The 20,197-nt window shown below is 35.7% G+C and overlaps 3 protein-coding genes across 9 annotated transcripts; all 3 read left to right on the top strand.

Annotated features, from left to right (window-relative positions):
- Positions 1–1,050: 1,050 nt before the first annotated feature.
- On the top strand, positions 1,051–6,298 carry LOC147287734 (vacuolar cation/proton exchanger 2-like). 3 transcript variants are annotated; one of them, XM_086239649.1, is made up of 12 exons: positions 1,051–1,486; positions 2,072–2,338; positions 2,600–2,667; positions 2,760–2,788; positions 2,981–3,177; positions 3,297–3,509; positions 3,894–4,025; positions 4,929–5,045; positions 5,122–5,175; positions 5,351–5,467; positions 5,583–5,676; positions 5,899–6,298. In XM_086239649.1, the coding sequence occupies exons 2-12, from the start codon at positions 2,072–2,074 to the stop codon at positions 5,907–5,909; spliced, it is 1,299 nt and encodes a 432-aa protein (XP_086095775.1). In that variant the 5' UTR covers positions 1,051–1,486; the 3' UTR covers positions 5,910–6,298. The 3 variants fall into 3 exon arrangements, with proteins under 3 accessions (XP_086095775.1, XP_086095774.1, XP_086095773.1); XM_086239647.1 differs by lacking the exon at positions 1,051–1,486 and adding an exon at positions 1,951–1,970; XM_086239648.1 differs by lacking the exons at positions 1,051–1,486; positions 5,899–6,298 and adding an exon at positions 1,950–1,970 and having other exon boundaries at positions 5,583–5,687.
- A 445-nt stretch (positions 6,299–6,743) lies between these two features.
- On the top strand, positions 6,744–12,061 carry LOC147287735 (vacuolar cation/proton exchanger 2-like). 5 transcript variants are annotated; one of them, XM_086239223.1, is made up of 12 exons: positions 6,772–6,831; positions 6,913–6,988; positions 7,192–7,482; positions 7,648–7,715; positions 7,802–7,830; positions 8,842–9,257; positions 10,025–10,156; positions 10,445–10,549; positions 10,627–10,680; positions 11,201–11,317; positions 11,435–11,528; positions 11,726–12,061. In XM_086239223.1, exons 3-12 carry the CDS (start codon positions 7,192–7,194, stop codon positions 11,734–11,736), a joined length of 1,317 nt encoding a protein of 438 aa, XP_086095349.1. In that variant the 5' UTR covers positions 6,772–6,831; positions 6,913–6,988; the 3' UTR covers positions 11,737–12,061. The 5 variants fall into 5 exon arrangements, with proteins under 5 accessions (XP_086095347.1, XP_086095349.1, XP_086095350.1 ...); XM_086239224.1 differs by having other exon boundaries at positions 11,435–11,525; XM_086239220.1 differs by lacking the exon at positions 11,726–12,061 and having other exon boundaries at positions 11,435–11,685.
- Positions 12,062–12,592: 531 nt separating this feature from the next.
- LOC147287736 (protein trichome birefringence-like 43) lies at positions 12,593–14,834 on the top strand. The gene is made up of 5 exons (XM_086239226.1): positions 12,593–12,898; positions 13,032–13,203; positions 13,392–13,576; positions 13,727–13,885; positions 14,345–14,834. The coding sequence occupies exons 1-5, from the start codon at positions 12,624–12,626 to the stop codon at positions 14,643–14,645; spliced, it is 1,092 nt and encodes a 363-aa protein (XP_086095352.1). The 5' UTR covers positions 12,593–12,623; the 3' UTR covers positions 14,646–14,834.
- The last annotated feature ends 5,363 nt before the right edge of the window (positions 14,835–20,197 follow it).

A 20,197-nucleotide genomic window follows, 5' to 3' on the forward strand; every position in this document is an offset into this window, starting at 1 on the left:
GAAATTTTTCGTCTAATGTTTCCAAACACTGGAATGAAAAATGAAAACATTGTATTTCATAAATTTTTTATAATCATTGAAACGAAAATAGACATGAAATTCTTGAAATATCATTTCGGAACAAAAGTGATGCATTCCATGAATTTCTTACCAGAAATAACCCCGAAAATGCTCATGAGCAAAACCCCCAAGTTCAAAGGTCATTTAAAAGCTTGATCTTATGAGTAATATGAGAGAATACATTTTTATATTTGCTTTGCTTCATGCACAATTTTGTGAGGTTTATATAATCTCCATATACAATACAACTATACAAGAGAATTGGAAAGAAAAAAAAAGTTAAGTTGTATAGCATCTTTCTAAATATAAATGACAAAAGTTTAGTGTTAAATAAACAAGATAAAATAAAAAGGCTTATTCACACCATTGCCCCTTGTAAGATACACTTTTTTTATTTTGCCCCCTGAAACTTAAATCCTCTCAGTTTGCCACCTGAACTTCACACAGTTATTGCAAAAGACCCTATGCCGTTAACTTTGTAAATTTTTCTGTTAAAAAAGTTGACGTAGCACCTATATGGCATGGGTGATACCCTTTTCTAATTATGTAAGATCCATGTGGACAAAAAAAATTATAAAAAATTGACATGGATCTTATTATTTTTTAGTTTAAAAATTATTTTTTATTATTTTTTTGTCCACATAGATCTTACATTACTAAAAAAGGGTCTCACTCATACCATATAGTTGCCATATCAACTATTTTAACGGAAAAATTGACAAAGTTGATAACATAGGGTCTTTTGTAATAATTGTGTGAAGTTCATGTGGTAAATTGAGAGGATTTAAGTTTCAGGGAGCAAAGTGAAAAAAAATGTATTTTACAAAGACAATGGTGTAAATAAGCAAAATAAAAATGAGTACATTCTTTATGTTTTCCACTTTGGGTCAACATGTGGCACAGTAAGACGCATTAACATATGCACATATATTATAGTACGCTTGAATCTAAATCAAGCTAAGAATGAGTTATTGGTGGGAGTGTGTGACACAAAAGAAAATTCAAAGATTGGAAAAACAATTAAACAAAGAGAGCCTGAAGCATGAAGTGGCTACTTCTCAGAACTTTCCTGGTGTGGTTTGCATAAATTGTTTGTCTTGAAACTCTTTGCCGGGTGCCGGCATCCAACGCCATCCCCTCTCGTCTCTTTGACTCACTCTTCCTCTCCCTTTCTTCTTCTTCTCTCTTACATTTTTATTGATTTGAAGTATTGAACTCTCTTCAAATCAGAGCAACCAAAGCGGCCAAGTTGCCAAGTAGGACCCAAACTGGTGGTGGGCTCCACTCCCCACGCTCACCCACTTTCTAGTTTCCTCTCTCTCTCTCTCTCTCTCTCTCTCTCTCTCTCTCTCTCTAAGAGGCTGAGACTGAGAAGAAGTTGATCCAGGGGATCATAATCCAGTCCATTTTGCTTTCTGGGTCAGAGGTAATTCCCTTGTCTTTCTCAGTATCTGTGAATTGAATCGAATTGAATTGATCTATTCTCCGTGTCTGTTTTGGTAATGTTGTATTTGTCACTAAAAGTGAGCTCTTTTGAAGTCGGTTGCTGGTGATTGGATGTTTTGGCTGATCTATAAGTAGCTAGCTTGCATTTTATGGCACAGGAACTTTATTTATTTCAACTTCCAAACAGTGTCTAATATTACTGAGCTATATTTTATATGTGAAAGAAATGAAGGAAACTGGTTTGCTTGCATTCACTCATTTTAGCTACTCTATATTACATCCCATAACTCTTAAAAGCCATTAAAGTTTGTTCCTTTAATTAGAAATGTTCTCTTATAGGGTCGCCATACATCACTGGTGTTTGCAAATTTATTTTCTGACTTTCCAATAAGTGCCCACGGTTGAATGATTTAAGTATTAATATGAGTGATTGCTGTGGTTGTCTGAGCTACTTTGCCAAATGGGTAAAACAATCTTATATTTTTGTGAGAATAGGGTCCAGTTTTGGTGTAATGGGATTTCTGTGTTGTCCCCTCCTTAATTGGTTGATAATTTGTACGTGCAGATGGGATCCATAGATGAAAAGATAGACCTAGAATCTGATGAGGAGATCCCTTTTAGCTCATCAGCAGCCACCAGTAAAGTAGAGGCCTTGGATTTTGAGATGTGTCATTTGCGTTCAAAGGCAGATGTGGCACAGTCATGGATTTCAAGGCATATGCGGACAAGAGTTCCAAGGAGTATTTATATTGTCTTAATTAAAGCAAAGATCAACATGTTGCTACCCTTTGGTCCATTGGCGATTTTGCTACATTATGTTACTGGAAAGCATGTATGAATTGCATCTCTATATCATCTTTGTGATCATTTGTTTTAGTTAGGGGAAGAATGCAGTAGGATTTAGGAAGCAGGAAAGTATAGAAGAAAAAATTGTCTTAACTGGAAATGATAACCTTTTGATGTAGCCTTATCTTATGTGGAAAGATGTTCAAACATGGTTTCTCTTAGACGCATTCTTACTTCAAGATTCAATAATTTGAATTGACGTCACCCCTGTTTTATAATTCATTGACAGTTACTTTGTATACGTTAGGGATGGGTCTTCTTCTTCAGCTTATTGGGAATCACACCTTTGGCAGAGCGTCTAGGATATGCCACCGAGTAAGTACCGGTTTGTGAAATTAGATATAGCATTAAATTGTCACAACTTTGTCTGAGGCTAACTCTTGAGTTTACCAATTATTTTGGTGCAGGCAGCTCGCTTTCTACACAGGACCAACAGGTACAATTAGATTCTTTACTGTGTCTGGTGTTAAGTGACTAGAAAAGCTAGAATGTGGATAGAGATTACTGATAAGGCTGATGCACAACTACCTAATGTTTGAGATTATGAGACAGTATAGCAGAAAGGAAGGCAATGGGAATAATTGCTGATTCAATATCTTATACCCTTATGTATTTTGTTGGATTGCAGTTGGGGGTCTTTTGAACGCCACATTTGGAAATGCAACAGAAATGATTATATCAATTTATGCATTAAAGAATGGAATGATTAGGGTTGTTCAGCAATCTTTATTGGGCTCAATCTTGTCAAACATGCTCCTAGTGCTCGGATGTGCCTTCTTCACTGGCGGGATCGTTCATTACAAGAAAGTTCAGGTTTTCAACAAGGTAGATCTTCATAATCTTATTGAATTTGTTCCTGGAGATTTCCCGTACCATTGGCTCTTTGACATTCATGTCATCTTGATGTAATAACAAACATCTAAATGTGGTTACCTTTGTAACAGTCAGCTGCTGTCGTGAATTCTGGTTTGCTGTTGATGGCTGTAATGGGGATAATGTTTCCTGCTGTGCTTCATTTTACACACTCAGAGGTGCATTTTGGGAAGTCAGAGTTGTCTCTTTCAAGATTTAGCAGCTGCGTAATGCTAGTGGCATATGCAAGCTACCTTTTCTTTCAACTTAGAAGTCATCGTAATCTTTATAGTCCCATTGAAGAGGTCAGTTAAGTTTGCCCATTTGTTTTACTGGATCTAGCATGTCATTGTTTTTCTATTTGAAATTCTGCATTGTTTATACTTCTTCTGGTGTAGTTTTTGGTTTTTGGTTTTTTTTTTTTTTTTTTTTTTAAAATTTGACTCAAAATGATGATTTATACATATTTTAAATATTTACCATCTTAGATGCTCCATAGGTGCTTTAGTTAATTTGTTTTGATTTTCAAAATTTTGTTCATTATACAGTTGTGTTCTTTGATTCAGTGTTGTGTTGCTATACATCGAAAAACATAAAATTAATTCATGGATTGATTAGTTGGGCAACATTGTCTTACCCAAACTGCATTTAGTTGTCTTAATTGTCCTTCTCTTTTGCAATTGTTGCAGGAGGGAGACAAGAATGAAGATTCTGACGAAGAAGAGGCTCCTGAGATAACTCAATGGGAAGCAATTGGCTGGCTTTCTGTTTTAACTGTGTGGGTGTCCATTTTGTCCGGATACCTTGTTGATGCTATCCAGGTAATGTCTATTGGATATACTGGCTCACTGTGCTCTGGATGCAGTTTTTGTAAACTGATGACCCTTTTCATGTTGAGTCTGTTGTCAAAGAAATGCATCGGAACTACTTGGTTTTCCAATTTATGTCCAAAATATTGTAACTTTCAAAAGCTCATCAAGCAATTCTGTGGGTAGATCACCCTTCTCTTGGCCAAAATTTTTAAGTTATGAAATCCAATTTTATTCCACTTATTAGGAGGAAGGCTGTGATAGATCACCCCAAGCGTATGGGTGTGGCTCCATCTTCCAAACTCACCAATTTAATCATCTCAAGTGGTAGAAGAAATCCAGGAGATGCTAGTGGCAGCTTTGTACAAGTTGCTAGATATTGTGTAACTATGAGATAGAACCAGTTCCTCTCCTAAAGATAGCCCAGCCACAACTTGACCAGAAAATCATCACATTCATGAAAGTTTAATTTGATATTTTCTTCTAAATGATGAGATCACCATTCTGACCATGTTAGAACTCTGCAACCAAAGTCCCTGTTCCCTAATTTCAAAGAGCCACTTCAATTGAAACCTTCAAGAACTTTTCAATATTCAACTTTTCAAAATTGAACTTTTCATTTCAATTTAATTCTTTACTCCATTCATTTGAACTTTTAGCCTACCCTCTCTTCCTTTAATTTTCCCTACCCCATAATAAGTATAGGTGGCTTGTTCAACCTTCCATTTGTGTTGAACATAAATTTTGGCATCAGAACTTGTTGTCCTACATCAATTTGTTCTCAAGCTCTTTGTCCTATGCCAAAATTCATTTTCTGTATTTGACTACGGAGCACATTTCTGATTCTTGGTTTATTGATAATTTGGCCATTTTGTGATATTATTTGATAATTTAATATATTTATGGTTTCTCCAGGGAGCATCTGACTCTTTCAACATGCCTGTGGCATTTATCAGTGTCATTCTGCTCCCAATTGTAGGAAATGCTGCAGAGCATGCAAGTGCTATCATGTTTGCCATGAAGGATAAGCTTGTGAGTATTTTGAAGATTTGTAAACCTCATTTTAGAGATTTCATTAAGTTTATTGATTGAATTAATCTTTCCACAGGACATCACACTTGGAGTTGCTATTGGATCATCTACACAAATATCCATGTTCGTGGTAAGGATTGAATTGCTAATGATAGAATGTTTTGAACCATCACCAACCTCTATTGCACTTGCTTGTTATAGATTTTCTTGAGTTGATTGCAACATTGATGAAACCGTTTTGTTTTTTTTTTTCTTAGAATGGAAATAGAAAAGACTGATAATTTTTGTGCTCTTGATAATTGTAGATCCCCTTCTGTGTAGTTGTTGGGTGGATCATGGGAAAGCCAATGGACTTGAATTTTCAACTCTTTGAGACTGCTACACTCTTTATCACAGTGCTAGTAGTGGCATTTATGTTGCAGGTTTGTGTGTTACTTGTTTGTCTTGTAATTTCATAATCCTAGACCTTTCTCATTTCTTAGTTGCTGTTTTTTTCATCTTGGCTTCATATAAGATTCATTGCCTTTATCTTTGTAGGAGGGGACATCAAACTACTTTAAAGGCTTGATGCTTATTCTGTGCTATCTCATAGTCGCAGCCAGTTTTTTTGTACACGTTGATCCTTCGGAAGGTGAGTCATAAAAAACTTATTATATATTTTTATGTGAAAAAAGGGGGATTCTTTCTTACCCATGGAAATGCCATTTTTGTAAACATGGGCATATACAGGCTTCAGAAATTTATGGATCTCATTCTGGCTTAATTTGTGACACACCCTGCTTTGGTATTCTATTAACATATATAATTAATTGAACTTGGTCTTAGTTATTTGTTTGTGTGGGCTCTGTTGCAGATGGTATTTAAACTAACCAATATTGGAGTTGTGGCCTTGCATGCATGTGACAATCTATGAAGTACATACTATGCAAAAATGGGGTAGGAGATATACGTGAAGCTACTTCGATCTTGATTCCACGATTTCTCAATCCCTGTGATGCCGTTTTGTTTGTTGTATTTTTCTTGATCATGTAATGGAAAATCCATATGATCTCCCACTCCAAGCATCATCATAAGGCTGGAAACCTTTTTGGCTTTGTATAATAGAGTTTGATTATTCTTTAAAGAAGCATGAATTGAGAGCATTGTAATCCTGGTTGGTTAATTTGCAATTCACATACACTTTTGCAATGGATTATACCACTGGATTTATATAAAATGACATGTTTGACTTTGAATCAAAATTTTGTTTCTTGTTAGGTTTGCCTCCCATCTTTTCTTTTGTTAATTCAGAATTTTTGGCAGTTACACCGTCGGTAACTGTTATCCTTCTGATGTTTGGTGAACTTTTAATTAATTACACTGCCCTCTCAAACATGTCGACAGTGGCAGGTGGTCCTACCCGGAGACGGATTCTCTGCATCTGTAAAATGTGCAGTTCTCTGCCTTTTGTAATATGTTGTCTACGACTTATTATAAGTGGTTGTATATCATACAAACCAACCTAATGGTCAAAATTTCCTACTCTAGTGAATCTATACCTCCTATAACATGACAGAATCTGTGTCTTCGTTTTCTTAGGTGAAAATGATTATAATCTCCCTTGCAGTTACAGTAACCCACTCTCGACACAAGATGTAACATTCGTTATTTGAGAAAATTGAGGATTATAAAAAACAAAACAACGCTGGTCTATAAATCAAGGCGCTAGCTACTTCTCAGAACTTTCCTGGTGTGTAGAAAATTGAGAATAGAGTAATGATGAATTTCCAACTTATTTCTGTTAAAGGTGATGTCTCTTTCTATTGTTTTAGTACTTTTTTATCCTTTATTGACTTTGCTGAATGGAATGGCTGATATTACGATGCAGTATCTGCTGGAGTATAAGAGCTAAGTAATACTTGAGGACTAAGTATGAGAAAACAATCTCTACCAATACAAAGAAAGTAAGTGCAGAACACTATTAATTCGACCCCTTCTTCCTTTTCTCTCTGTTCTTGTTTTGCTCTTAGAAAGTTGCTGCTGTATGTATGCGTTTGTCTGAGTACAGCTGGGGCTAAACTAGAACCCAACATATATATATATATATATGCAATTTCTGTATTAATCTTAACTGCTGGTTGATAATATGTAGCTACTTATATTGTAGATGGGATCCACAGTCGTCGGACAGACAAACCTTGATGAATCTGAGAATGAGAACAGCCATTTTAGCTCAACAGTGACAGTGGCCACCAGTAGTAAAGTAGAGGCCTTGGATTTCGAGATGGTTCATTTGCATTTAAGGGCAGACGCAGCCAACTCTTATGCATCGATTTCAAAGCTTATATGGATAAGAGCTGGCAGCAGTGTTCATATTGTCATGCTTAAAGCAAAGATCAACTTGTTACTACCCTTTGGTCCGTTGGCGATTTTGATACATTATGTTGCTGGAAAGCCTGTATGGATGACTACATTTCTATACATGTCATCTTAATTTGTATACCAAATGTTTTGTATACAAATTAAGGTGACATATGGTCAAATAGCAGTACTAGTCTTCATAAATTGACTTCTTCCGTGGTTTATAGTTCATTGACAGTTACTTAATTTGTATACATTTTAGGGATGGGTCTTCTTCTGCTGCTTATTGGGTGTCGCAGCTTTGGAAGAGCGTATAGGATATGTGACTGAGTAAGTGCTGGCCTGCCAAGCATTAAATTAATTGTCGCAATTTTTTCAAAGGCTAACTCTTGAGTTTGCCAATTATTGTGGTGCAGGCAACTCGCTTTCTACACAGGACCAACAGGTACATTTAGAATTTAACTGTGCCAACTGGTGCATGCTATTTTAGTGACTAGAAAAACTAGCTAGAATGTGGATATTGGTTACTTGTTATGCTGATGCACAATTAGAACAATTACAAAAAGGGACTCTGGGGATGCTCTACAAAAAGAACAACTATTTATAATTCTGACTAGTGGTATATTTATGACAACCTATTACACTTAGTTGTGACTAAAACTTCTGGTCACGAAATTTACTGTAACTAATTACAGTTTTAATTACAAAAGTTTGGACTAAAACTTTATGCTACGGAATTTTTAGTTACAATATTTAGTCACAAAAATACATTTAGCAGAAAATCATCGTAACAAAAAATCCCTGTAGCAAAAAGTTTCGGCCACAACTTTTGACAGCTTTTTGTAACTAAAATAATCATTAGTAACTGTAAATTCGTTACTAAAAGATTTAGGTACAAGATTCACAATAGTTGTCACTAAAAGACCTTTTTTGTAGTACTGGTTGTAGAATAATATAATAAGAGATCATAGCAGAATGAACCCATAGAGGAGTAGGCGAATGAATTTGCTGATCATGATTCATGTGCATTTGACAACTAAGATTTGCCAGAAAATGGAGTACTCATATAGTAATGATCTCTTGTCAATTATCTAGCATATTGTGTTATGCCAAATTGTGAATCAAGACCACATACAAAAACAGTCCACTGCATACAAATTAAACAGATCAGTAGACGCATGTAGAGAAAATTCAGACTTGGTTCTATATATGCGTGCATCTGGTTTGTATGTTGAAGTGGACGTAGTACTGTTTTTGTACGTGATGATTTTGATTATATCAATGTGTAATGAAGTTTTCTGCTACATAACACATTGATTGATTAGATAGATTGTCTGCTTAGTACTAGCTAGAAGCCTAGAACGTTTACTTGTCTCCAAATTTTGAAGTTTCTTATTATCTGTATCAAATTGGCTGTTTTTTTGCTTCTTCTTTTTTTTTTTTGTTGGGATTGCAGTTGGGGGACTTTTAAATGCCACATTCTTAAATGCAACGGAAATGATTATATCAATTTATGCATTAAAGAAGGGAATGAATAGGGTTGTTCAGCAATCTTTGTTGGGCTCAATCTTGTTGAACATGCTCTTACTGCTCGGATGGGCCTTCTTCACTGGTGGCATCATTCATTACACGAAGAAAGTTCAGTTTTTCAACAAGGAATTTGCTATCATGAATTCTGGATTGCTTTTGATGGCTGTAACGGGGATAATGTTTCCAGCTGTGCTTCATTTTACACATACAGAAGTGCATTTTGGGATGTCGGAGTTAGCTGTTTCAAGATTTTGCAGCTGTGTAATGCTAGTGGCATATGCAAGCTACCTTTTCTTTCAAATTAGCGGTCATCATAATCTTAATCATAGACCCATTGATGAGGTCAGTTAAGTTAATTTGCTCAATATATTGTTTTAGAGTATCTGCGTGCCATTGGTTTTCTGTTTGAACATTATGCATTGGTTTATTCTACATTTCTTCTAATGTTAGTTAATTATTGGGGTTTTTATTGACTCAAAACGATACAACCTTAGATAGTTAGATGTTCCATAGGTGCTTTACTTAATGTTAGACAACCATTCTACTCTGACTACCCGGAAAACTTAGTTAGGGAATAAACCAATATGTATATCAAGCTAAAACCCTCTCTCTCGTGCAGCACGTAGAGAGGTAACCAAATACAGAGAGCTGCAAGACTACCGTCAACCTTACAAATCAATAAATAAGCAGAGAATGAGGATTTAGAGGTTTCAAAGCCAAGACCTCCTATAACCAGATTAGCAACTCATAACTATAATATTGGGGAAAATAAGGGAGTACTGTTTGGTATTCTATTGAAAAACTATATGCAAATATCATAACGAAAACAAAAAACAATTTCTGTAAAGGATACCAAATTAAAGACCCAAGTTTTCCAAGCTTACAGTGGATTTTCTTACTAATGCCACTGCTATTTATCCTTAATATATTTATTTATCTGCAACTGAGGACCTCTCCTAGTGTGTTCTATTCACTTGGGGATCGATGTGGGTAATTCATCTGCCCACCTTGAACACACACAGGATGAGCTTTGGGCTGTGCTGTGTGTGCTCAACAAGTCAGGTGTTAGTCACATATCTTGTGTAATATCTCTTTTTCTATTGTTGCAGCAAGGAGACAAGGATGAAGGTTCTGAAGAAGAAGAGGTTCCTGAGATAACTAAGTGGGAAGCAATTGGCTGGCTTGCTCTTTTAACGTTGTGGGTGTCCATTTTGTCTGAATACCTTGTTAATGCTATACAGGTAACGTCTATTTGATATTCCCTTAAATTTTTGTATGTCCTACCTCATAACTAGATCTTGTTTACTCATTGCGTGGAAGTTTTACTCATTTGACATAAACTTGTGCATCAGAACTTGTCCTACATCACTTGGTTCTCAAGTTACCTATGCCAACATACATTCCTTTTTCTGTATTTGATTGTGATTCTGTGAAGCACATTTCTGATATATTCTTGCTCTTTTGGTTATTAATTTGGCTGTAGTTTTGTGTAATTATTTAATTACTTAATATACCTGCGATTTTTTCAGGGAGCATCTGACTCGTTTAACATGCCTGTGGCATTTATTAGTATCATCCTGCTCCCAATTGCAGGAAATGCATGTGCTATCATGTTTTCCATGAAGGATAAACTTGTGAGTGCTTTGAAGATTTGCACACCTCATTTTAGTGACTTCATTCCTTTTGATTGAGGGAATCAATCTTTCTACAGGACATCACGCTTGGAGTTGCTATTGGATCATCTACAAATATATCCATGTTTGTGGTAAGGAGACTTGAGTTGCTAATTAATTCTCACTGCAGACCTATGAAAATATGATAGAATGTTATTTAAGAACCATGACCAGCTGCTAGTACTGAACTTGCTTTAAGTTTATCCACATTAGTGGTTCATTCCTTGACAGTTTAAGTTTTGGGTCTAGTGATTATTTACATGGTATCAAAGTTTTGATTTGCTGGAGGTCATGAGTTTGAAAGTTTCAATCCTCATTTCCCACTTTTTTGTTGACCTACAAGGTATATGGTGGGGCTGCACCTAAATGTCTGTCTGACTGTGCTTCTAATAGTCTTGAGAATGCACATGAGAGAGGGTGTTAGGCTGATATACATGACCATTCCCCAATCACTTAAGCTTAGGGGTCCGTTGGGTGTCCAACATAACACATTTCATAACACAGGCATACATATATCATTCATTTAAACTTTTTCCTAAATAATAAATAGGAAAAAAAATTAAGAACAGGAAATTAAAGGCTGATAGTTTTTTGTGCTCTTGATAATTGTAGATCCCCTTATGTGTAATTGTTGGGTGGATCATGGGAAAGCCAATGGACTTGAATTTTCAGCTCTTTGAGACTGTTATACTGTTTATCACAGTGCTAGTTGTGGCATTTATGTTGCAGGTTTGTGAGTTACTTCTTGTTTGTCTTGTAATTTCATAATCCTAGACCTTTCTCAGTTCTTAGTTGCTGTTTTTTCATTTTGGCTTCATATAAGATTCATTACCTTTATCTTTGTAGGAGGGGAGATCAAACTACTTTAAAGGCTTGATGCTTATTCTGTGCTATCTAATAGTCGCAGCCAGTTTTTTTGTACACATTGATCCTTCAGGTGGTGAGTCGATCACAAAAAAACTTATTATATGTTTTTATCTGAAAAAATAGGGGATTCTTTCTAACCCATGTAAAATTCATCTTTGTGTATATACATGGTGGCTTAATTTGTGACACACACCCCTGGTTTGGTATTATTAACATATATAATGAATTGAACTTGGTCTTAGTTATTTGTTTGTGTGGGCTTTGGTGCAGATGGTAATTAAACTAACCAATGGAGTGGCCATGCATGTGACAATCTATGTAGTACATACATCTACATCTACTTATGCAAAAATGGGGTAAGAGATATACGTGAAGCTACTCTTAATTCCACGGTTTCTCAAGCCCTGTGATGCGTTTTGTTTGTTGTATTTTTCTTGATCATGTCATGGAAAATCCATATGATCTCCCACTCCAAGCATCAGAAGAAGGCTGGAAACCTTTTTGGCTTTGTATGATAGAGTTTGATTATTCTTTTCATAAGCAATTAAGCATGAATTGAGCGTTGTAATCTTGGTTTGCAAATATCCCTTTTGCAATGGATTTTCATAAAATGACAGGTCTGACTTATTTGAATCAAGATTTTGTTAATTTCTTGATGTTGGGTTTGCCTCCCCGGCCCTTTAATTTTGTTTCTTTTGTGCTCTCTCTCTCTCTCAGAATAATTTTTCAGCCAATTTTTCGATTTGTTTCAAAACGATTTGTGACATTGACAACAATTTATGCTCATTGGATAAAAAAATTGGTCTCATAAAGTAATTAATTGACTCCCCACTTTCCCTCTATTTCTTGAAAATTAAAACAAAAATGTGGGAATAGTGCTGACAGTTTGATAACTCCCCCTCCCCACTCTCTCCACATTTGAAACTTTGCTGCCAACCTCCTCCATCGACTCCTTTCATTCATTATTTTCCATAATTTAGAATGTATTGGAATTATACATCAAATTAATTAATACCCCTATCAACTACACCATCTCACTCTTATAATTAAAGCACACCAATATTAATTCTTTTTCTTTTTCTATTCTATTTAACCCTTCAAAATTTCAAATTAAGAGCCTCCATTGTTGCTGGCTCTTTCATATTGACCTCCATATCTCTTCTTCCATATGGGTGCATTGGGTACTCCCATTCATGCACTTGTTCTGGTGCTAGTGCTACCACTTCTTGTACACCACCAGCACCAAGTCTATGGGAAGCAGAACAACATCCTTAACAAGTGTGACATTTACCAAGGAACATGGGTTTACGATGATTCTTATCCTCTTTATGATTCAAGTCTCTGCCACTTCATAGAGATGCCCTTTGATTGCCAGAGGAATGGTCGACCAGACCACCTCTATCTCAACTATAGATGGCAACCCTCTGCATGCAACTTACCAAGGTACGTACTTACCTACGTACCTTTTTTTTATTATCTGTACGGAATTAATATACCTCTACACGTACTCTTTTCTTTGTTATAATCATTTATATTTTTGTAATGACATAATTAATTAATTAATTCAAATATATAGGTTTGATGGTGAAGATTTCTTGGAGAGATTGAGGGATAAGCACATCATGTTTGTTGGAGACTCGTTTAGTTTGAATCAATGGCAATCCCTCACATGCATGCTTCATGCAGCCTCGCCACGTTCGGAGTATACTCTTGAGAGAAACCGAAGCATCTCCGCATTCACATTTTTGGTATTAATTCTTCTTTAATTACTTGCCAAGTCCTATGGTGTTCCCGTTTACACAATTTTTTTTTTCTTAATTAGTCCGAAGGGAACCGATCATTCTTTGAGTAATCGATCTCATTCTATTTGATTGAATTTAATTAGGAAAAAAAATAGTTGGTTGATTGATCAACATTATACTGTATATATATGCAGAGTCACAATGTTTCTGTGATGGTTGCACGCAATGCACTTCTTGTTGACGTTGTTAATGTCAAAAAATATGGTCGGGTTTTGAAACTCGACACCATCGACCACAAGGATGAGGAAGCTTGGAAGAACACTGATGTGTTGATTTTCAACACGTGGCATTGGTGGCTTCACTCAGGAAGGAAACAACCGTGAGATCATCAATCATCATGATCACTAACTATATATATATATATATATAGCTATCAATTAATTAAAATATATGCTTTTATTGATTAGTTTAAATTAATTAATTCCAATATCGATCTATGATATTATATTATTATTATTATGCCTGCCAGGTGGGATTTTATTCAAGATGGAGACACTTTTCATAAAGACATGGATCGGCTTGTTGCATATGAGAAAGCCTTAAGAACTTGGGCTCAATGGGTTGACAAACATGTTGATCCTACCAAAACCAAGGTCTTCTTCCAAGGCACTTCACCAACTCATTTTAAGTAAGTTTAATTGACAAATAGTATTGTTGAGCATTATTAATTAATTAATTTCTATTGGATCATAATTTTGGTAACTTCATTAGGTTAAGTGTATGTCTAATCTTTCTCAATTGGAATATTTATTGAGTATTTCCACTTAACAATTAATTTAAGTTTTTGGGTTGAATACTTCAGTATAATATCAAAGCCACCAAATATAGATCATCTAAATCCCAACCACATGGATGTAGAGACAAGCTTGCGCGCACATAAACACTAGTTCCATATATATGGCCTATATATGTTAAACTGAGAATTTAGATCTTTAATTGAGTTGATTCGTCACTGAATATGTGTTTATGAAGCATAAATGTAATGTTTACAAAATCAAATAGTTTAAATTTTCATGTTAATTAATTACATCACTCTCAATATTGTTGTTACTAAAACTAAAGATATATGAGCATGTTGTGAAATCAGTGCAAGTAATTGGGGGTACCCTGAAGGGAAGAACTGCAGTGAAGAGACACAACCACTATTAGAGCCACCATACCCAAGAAGACCTCATAGAGCAGAAGTGATAGTGGAGAAAGTGTTGAGTGACATGTCAAAGCCGGTGCACCTGCTTAATGTAACAGGACTGTCACGGAGGAGGAAAGACGCGCACCCATCAATATACGGCAACGGAGGCCACCACGGCATGGACTGCAGCCACTGGTGTCTCGCCGGAGTTCCTGATACTTGGAACCAACTCCTTTACGCTGAGCTCATTCGAAGTTAAAATATTTTGGATGAAATTATATATTTGTACCATATTCTTTACACACATATGTACCACATACTATAAATATATGAAATTAAAGAAATAAGGGAAACGGCATTTCTAATAGAGTTAGTTCTATTTTTGTTAGAGATGTAGTACACTGTACACATGGTAAAAAAAATGTTTCTTATGGTTTAAGTAATTTCGCTGGTGGAGTGAAATTTTCTTTTGATTTCAGTTGAATTAGTACTGCAGAGAGAGTGTTGGCGTCAAATAAATAATGTTTCTTCCATAATTTTGTAGGAAGAAAACACAACTAAGGTTGCTTTGGAATAGTCTGTTTTTTCTGGGCTGTGGTTGGCCAAAAGGGCCCAAACCAAACAAGAGTATCAGGATGGACCTGGTCTTAGCAAGGCCCAAAGGCTTACATGAAGACCCAAACTCAAATAAAAACTCAGCCTGGCAAGCGAGTCAACCACACAATTTTGGCTCCCTGTATATATGCATCTGTGTACAAAGATGTTATCAAGTGCAGGCACATTAATTCTATATGGAAAAGGAAGACAATTGTTCATTTGTTCTAGTGTAGCTGTATAGTGTTGTTTCTGGGCTTAATTAGGCCCACCAACTTTCCCTAAAAAAAAAAGAAAAAAGAAAAGAAGACAGTTCTTTAATTATCTAGTACCCAATTCTTAGTAAATTACCATATATAGTTGTGTCAAAACCTCATGAAAGTAAAAGCCATTCATACACATACACACACTAAATCCAAGTTTGCTACTGGTTGTAGCAAGCTAGTCTTAAAGATAAATGATGATATATACAGGTGGAAGTCAAAGTTTGGCAATCAGTGTTGTCATTATCATATGACTCACGTTGTGTGGACTCTTGACTAATTTGTTATTTATCTCTGCATGCAAATTGTTATTAATTAATTGTACAGACAAGACTACAACTACAAGCATGCATATATGGACATTTTTGTTAAGTGCACTGAGCTAGACTTGAGCACTGAGTCTTCTCTCTCGCGTCCCCACACGGCCTCACCCACCTGTCCTCATTCACCTTCATAATTACAACTTACAAACTTAGAATGGAAATGTGTTGTCCATATATGTGCATTAATTGAACGTTGAATGGTTGTGATCGACCTTGTGGCCCACTTTGTACATGAGCTGTAAAATGCATGCATGCACATTTTGGTTGCTACTGGTTTAATATATATTGAGAAATTTGGTGAAATAACCCTTTTTAATATTAAACTTACTTGTTTCACTCTCATTCTTAAATTTAATTTTTTTTTACTCTTTTATCTATTTTTGGATAAAATTACCCATGATATACATACTCAAATTTCACTACAGATCTCAGCTCATTGATGAACTGAGATCTCTCCTTTAGCCTAAAAACTCTCAGCCCCATTATCACCTTACCTACTGCACCATCAATGAAAATGATGAATATGCATACAACTCATATATATATATATATCAATAATGCTAGTTCTCTTACATTTTTTTTACCACATTTGTATTCCATCTGATGTGTCATTACTTTATTGGAAGGGTATTTATTTTTTCTTTTTTAGGTTTTATTTTTTTAATTTGTAATGTCCAATATATAAATGCTATGTAAGATGGTATGAAATTGTTATATATATATATACAAGAATGCTCTAAAACTAACTAGTTAGTAAGTTAATATAAAACTAACCATCATGTTAGGCCCACCGCACAATGTAATCTCAAAATCCGAACCGTCTCTTTTTTAGGCCCTATTTCAAAGATCATCCATGTAAAAAATCTCCAAATTCGGAAATCATTTAGTCATTTGATTATAACAACAACTATTTATATGCTTTTATTGAAAACACTGATCGTCTATTTATTTGATCTCAATTAGATGACTAAATGATTTCCGATTTAATTGATTTTTTGTAATGATGATCTTTGAAGTATAACCTAAATAATTGACGGTTTGGATTATGAGATTAGTTATGTGGTGGTCCCAAAAGCATGGTTAGTTTCGTATTAACCTGCTAACTAGTTAGTTTTAGAGCATTCATATATATATATATATATCTCGTAATCCCAAAAGTTAGAAACTCATATTTGTTCTAATCCCAAGAGTTAGAAACCCAGATGTGGGTTTTCTTCTTTAACGAGTAATCCCAAAGTCAAAAACTCAAATCATGGGTCAAGCAGATGAGTCGATGCTATCAATGCAGAGGACGAGTCTGACTCCAACGACGCTGCCGATGAAAGCTTGACGAGCTGCGATGATGACATGAGCTTATGGGACTGTCTTCAATAGTCTTTTTTGGTTTCAATGAAACTAATTGATGTAAAAGAGAAATATAAAACTCAGATTTAAAATATTTTGTACTTGGAATTCAAATGGGTTTTGTTTTAGGAAATTGAATCTAATGACCCACTTATCCATACTAGTTATTTTTATAACCCAACTTTTCAAAACTTACTTTTATAACCCTTTTTGCACATGAAAAGACAAAACTACCCTTCATATAATTAAGGGTTAAATACAAAAATGGTCCATCAACTTTACAGTGAATTTCAATTTGGTCAATTAACTATAAAAAATATCAATTTGGTCCACAAACTTTTCAAATTGTTTCAAAGCAGTACAAACGCTAACTTCCACCTGACAATTAACGGAATTGGTCACATGAAAATGTGATAAACGAACTAAAATGTCTCTGAAAATGTGGTCATTTGATGTGCACATGACTAGTTTTCGTTAAATTTTTCGATGGAAGTTAATATTTGTACTACTTTGATACAATTTGAAAAGTTTGTAGACCAAATTGATATTTTTTATAATTAGTGGACCAAATTGAGATTCACTGTAAAGTTTGTGGACTATTTTTGTAATTAACCCTATAATTAAACCTTTACTTCTTTTTTTCTCTCACTTCCCCCTCCCCCCAAATAGAGATCATGGCGTGCGACCCGAAATCGTTTTCCATTTGTGTGTTGCAACTGGTTTCTCTAGTAAAATTGCAAAACATTGAATTAAAAGTTATTGCAAACCATTTTTCATTTGTCAAGGGTATGTGGGGGGAGGGGAAGAGAAGAGAGAAAAAAAAAAGTAAAGGTTTAATTAGTTATATGAAGGGTATTTTTGACTTTTCATGTGCACAAAGGGTTATAAAAGTAAATTTTGAAAAGTTGGGCTATAAAAATAACTAGCCTCGATAAGTGGGTCATTAGGTTCAATTTCCCTATTGTTTTCAATATCATAAAACAAGATTTGGGATACTAATTGTTCACCAACAACAAATCAAGTTGCAAATTTGGAATTTTGCAGTGGGTTTTGGCAATGAGCGATGAAGCTTTTTCATTTCAGATCTAGATTTTGCGATTGTGCTACAGCTATTTTGTTAAAGTCGATTTTTTTGTCAACATGGCAATGGCTCTGGCGATAGACCCGGCAACTTAAAGGGTATTTTGGTCCCAAAAGTGTCAAAAGACTATAAAAAGATTAGTTTTGAAGCTGAGAGTTAAAAAAGTAAATTTGGTATAAAAATGAGTTATATTACAAAATTTTCCTTTACTATATATGCAAATCATTATTATAGTATAAACATTGTTAGACCATTAAATTCAAAATTAATTGAAAATGAAAGGAGATCGTTTATCACATTATATGTTGTAAATATAAAACGTTATAGTATTCCCAATGTAAGATATCATCTTTATTGTATATATAGAAAGTTAGGACCCGAGAAGTTTTCTTTTCAGACAATCTTACATAGTTACATGTACGTACGTTATCAAATTATTAATCCAAATGATAACTTCAGTGAAATTTTGATTAAAATGTGTTATTCAGATTGACGTGTTTTGAAGGGAAAAAATACGCTGCAAATGAGAAGCATGAAGACTCATGCAACGTGCTTTCAACTCTTGATGATGACTAGCTAGGCCAAGAAACTAAGGACAAACAATGATATGATAGAATATAGATCTGCAAGTTGCTCCCATGCACAGCTTTCAAACGCGTAGAGAATTAAAAAAAAAAAATACTAGATTTTGTTGTCTCGCAGAATATAATGCAATTAATACACGATGTTAAAATATGAAGGGACTGCGTCTAATGAAGACTTTGACTGTGGAAATTATTATTCGCATTTTCATTTCAATCATTTCATCCTATCGTTTTCCAATGTGAAACAAAAGTCCTCTATATCAACCTAATCTGTGCTTAATGAATAATTAAGTTTAATTGGATCGAGTACGCAGTACTAATGTAGGAATTTTATAACTAATCATATAGTTAGTTATATACTTAATTATTACTTTTTGGGGTAAATAGCCTTATAGCCTAATTATTGTTGGGATTGGGAACTAATATGCGTGAATGATTATAAGTGAAGAGGGCTGCTATTTGCACACATTTTTTTTTCTTTTTACACATCCTTTTTGAAAAAAAAAAAAAAAAAACTCAAAAGAAAAGACCACTTTGGCCCTCCCCTCACCCACACACCCCATCCCCATCTTCCCCCGTACACACCCTTCTTTTTTTTCTTCTTCACCGTCGAAGCCCACCCCTGAGCCCTCCCCTCCTCTCCGATTCCTCTCTCCTTGCCACCTCCCAATCCCTTCTCCCCTTCCTCCTCACATGCACCAGCCACCACCTGCAGACAGCCAAAATAGCCACCAACACCACCACCACCTTCTCTCTCTCTCTCTCTCTCTCTCTCTCTCTCTCTCTCTCTCTCTCTCTCTCTCTCTCTCTCTCCTCTCACCCAAGCAGACAGCCAAAGGTCCAAAATATTTATAAAAAAAAAAAATTACAGCGGGTTCGGCAGACCAATGCCGAACCCGGTGGTTTCGTTCGACAGGTACCCGCCGAATAGAATAGGATTGTTCGGTGGGTACCTGCCGAACGAAACTAGTGGTTGCGGCACTGGTTCGCCGAACCACTTGCAATTTTTTTTTTTTAAGTTTTCTTCTCTTCGGCGATGGTGAGCTAGCTGGAGGAGCAGTTGTGGAGTGGGCAGGAGAGAGGAGGTGGGTCGGGTGGGGGTGGGGGTGGGGGAGGGAGGGAGGGAGGTGGTCGGGGTAGGGAAGAAGAAGAAGAGAGAGTGGGGGTGGGGAAAAAGAGAGAAATGGAAAGAGGAGAGAAGGGCAGGGAGGGGGTGGGGTGGTTGCCGGTGGTGGTAGGCTGCTCGACGTGGTCGGGGATGGGGTGTGTGCTAGAGAGAAGAGAGGTAGGGAGGGAGGTGGTCAGGTATGGGTGTGTGCCTCTGTGTGTGTGTGTTATTTTTTATTTTTTTTTCTGTTCTGGAAGAGTGTGCAAAAAGTAAAATGGATGAGGTGGTGTGTGGGTGAGGGGGAGGGCCAAAGTGGTCTTTTCCCTTGAGTTTTTTTTTTTTTTAAAGAAAGGGTGTGCAAAAAAAAAAAAAAGATGTGCAAATAGCAGTCCTCTAAGTGAAATGTCGTTGTAGAAAGAATGAAATGTACTTGTCATGGCCAGATGCCAGCAAAGGGGTATTAACTCTTTGAGGACCCTCCAAAGGACATATTAATTTAGGGGGAGGATAATTG

This window comes from Dryas octopetala, chromosome 4, assembly GCF_963921425.1.
Source record: "Dryas octopetala chromosome 4, drDryOcto1.1, whole genome shotgun sequence".
NCBI classification, from domain to species: Eukaryota; Viridiplantae; Streptophyta; class Magnoliopsida; order Rosales; family Rosaceae; genus Dryas; species Dryas octopetala.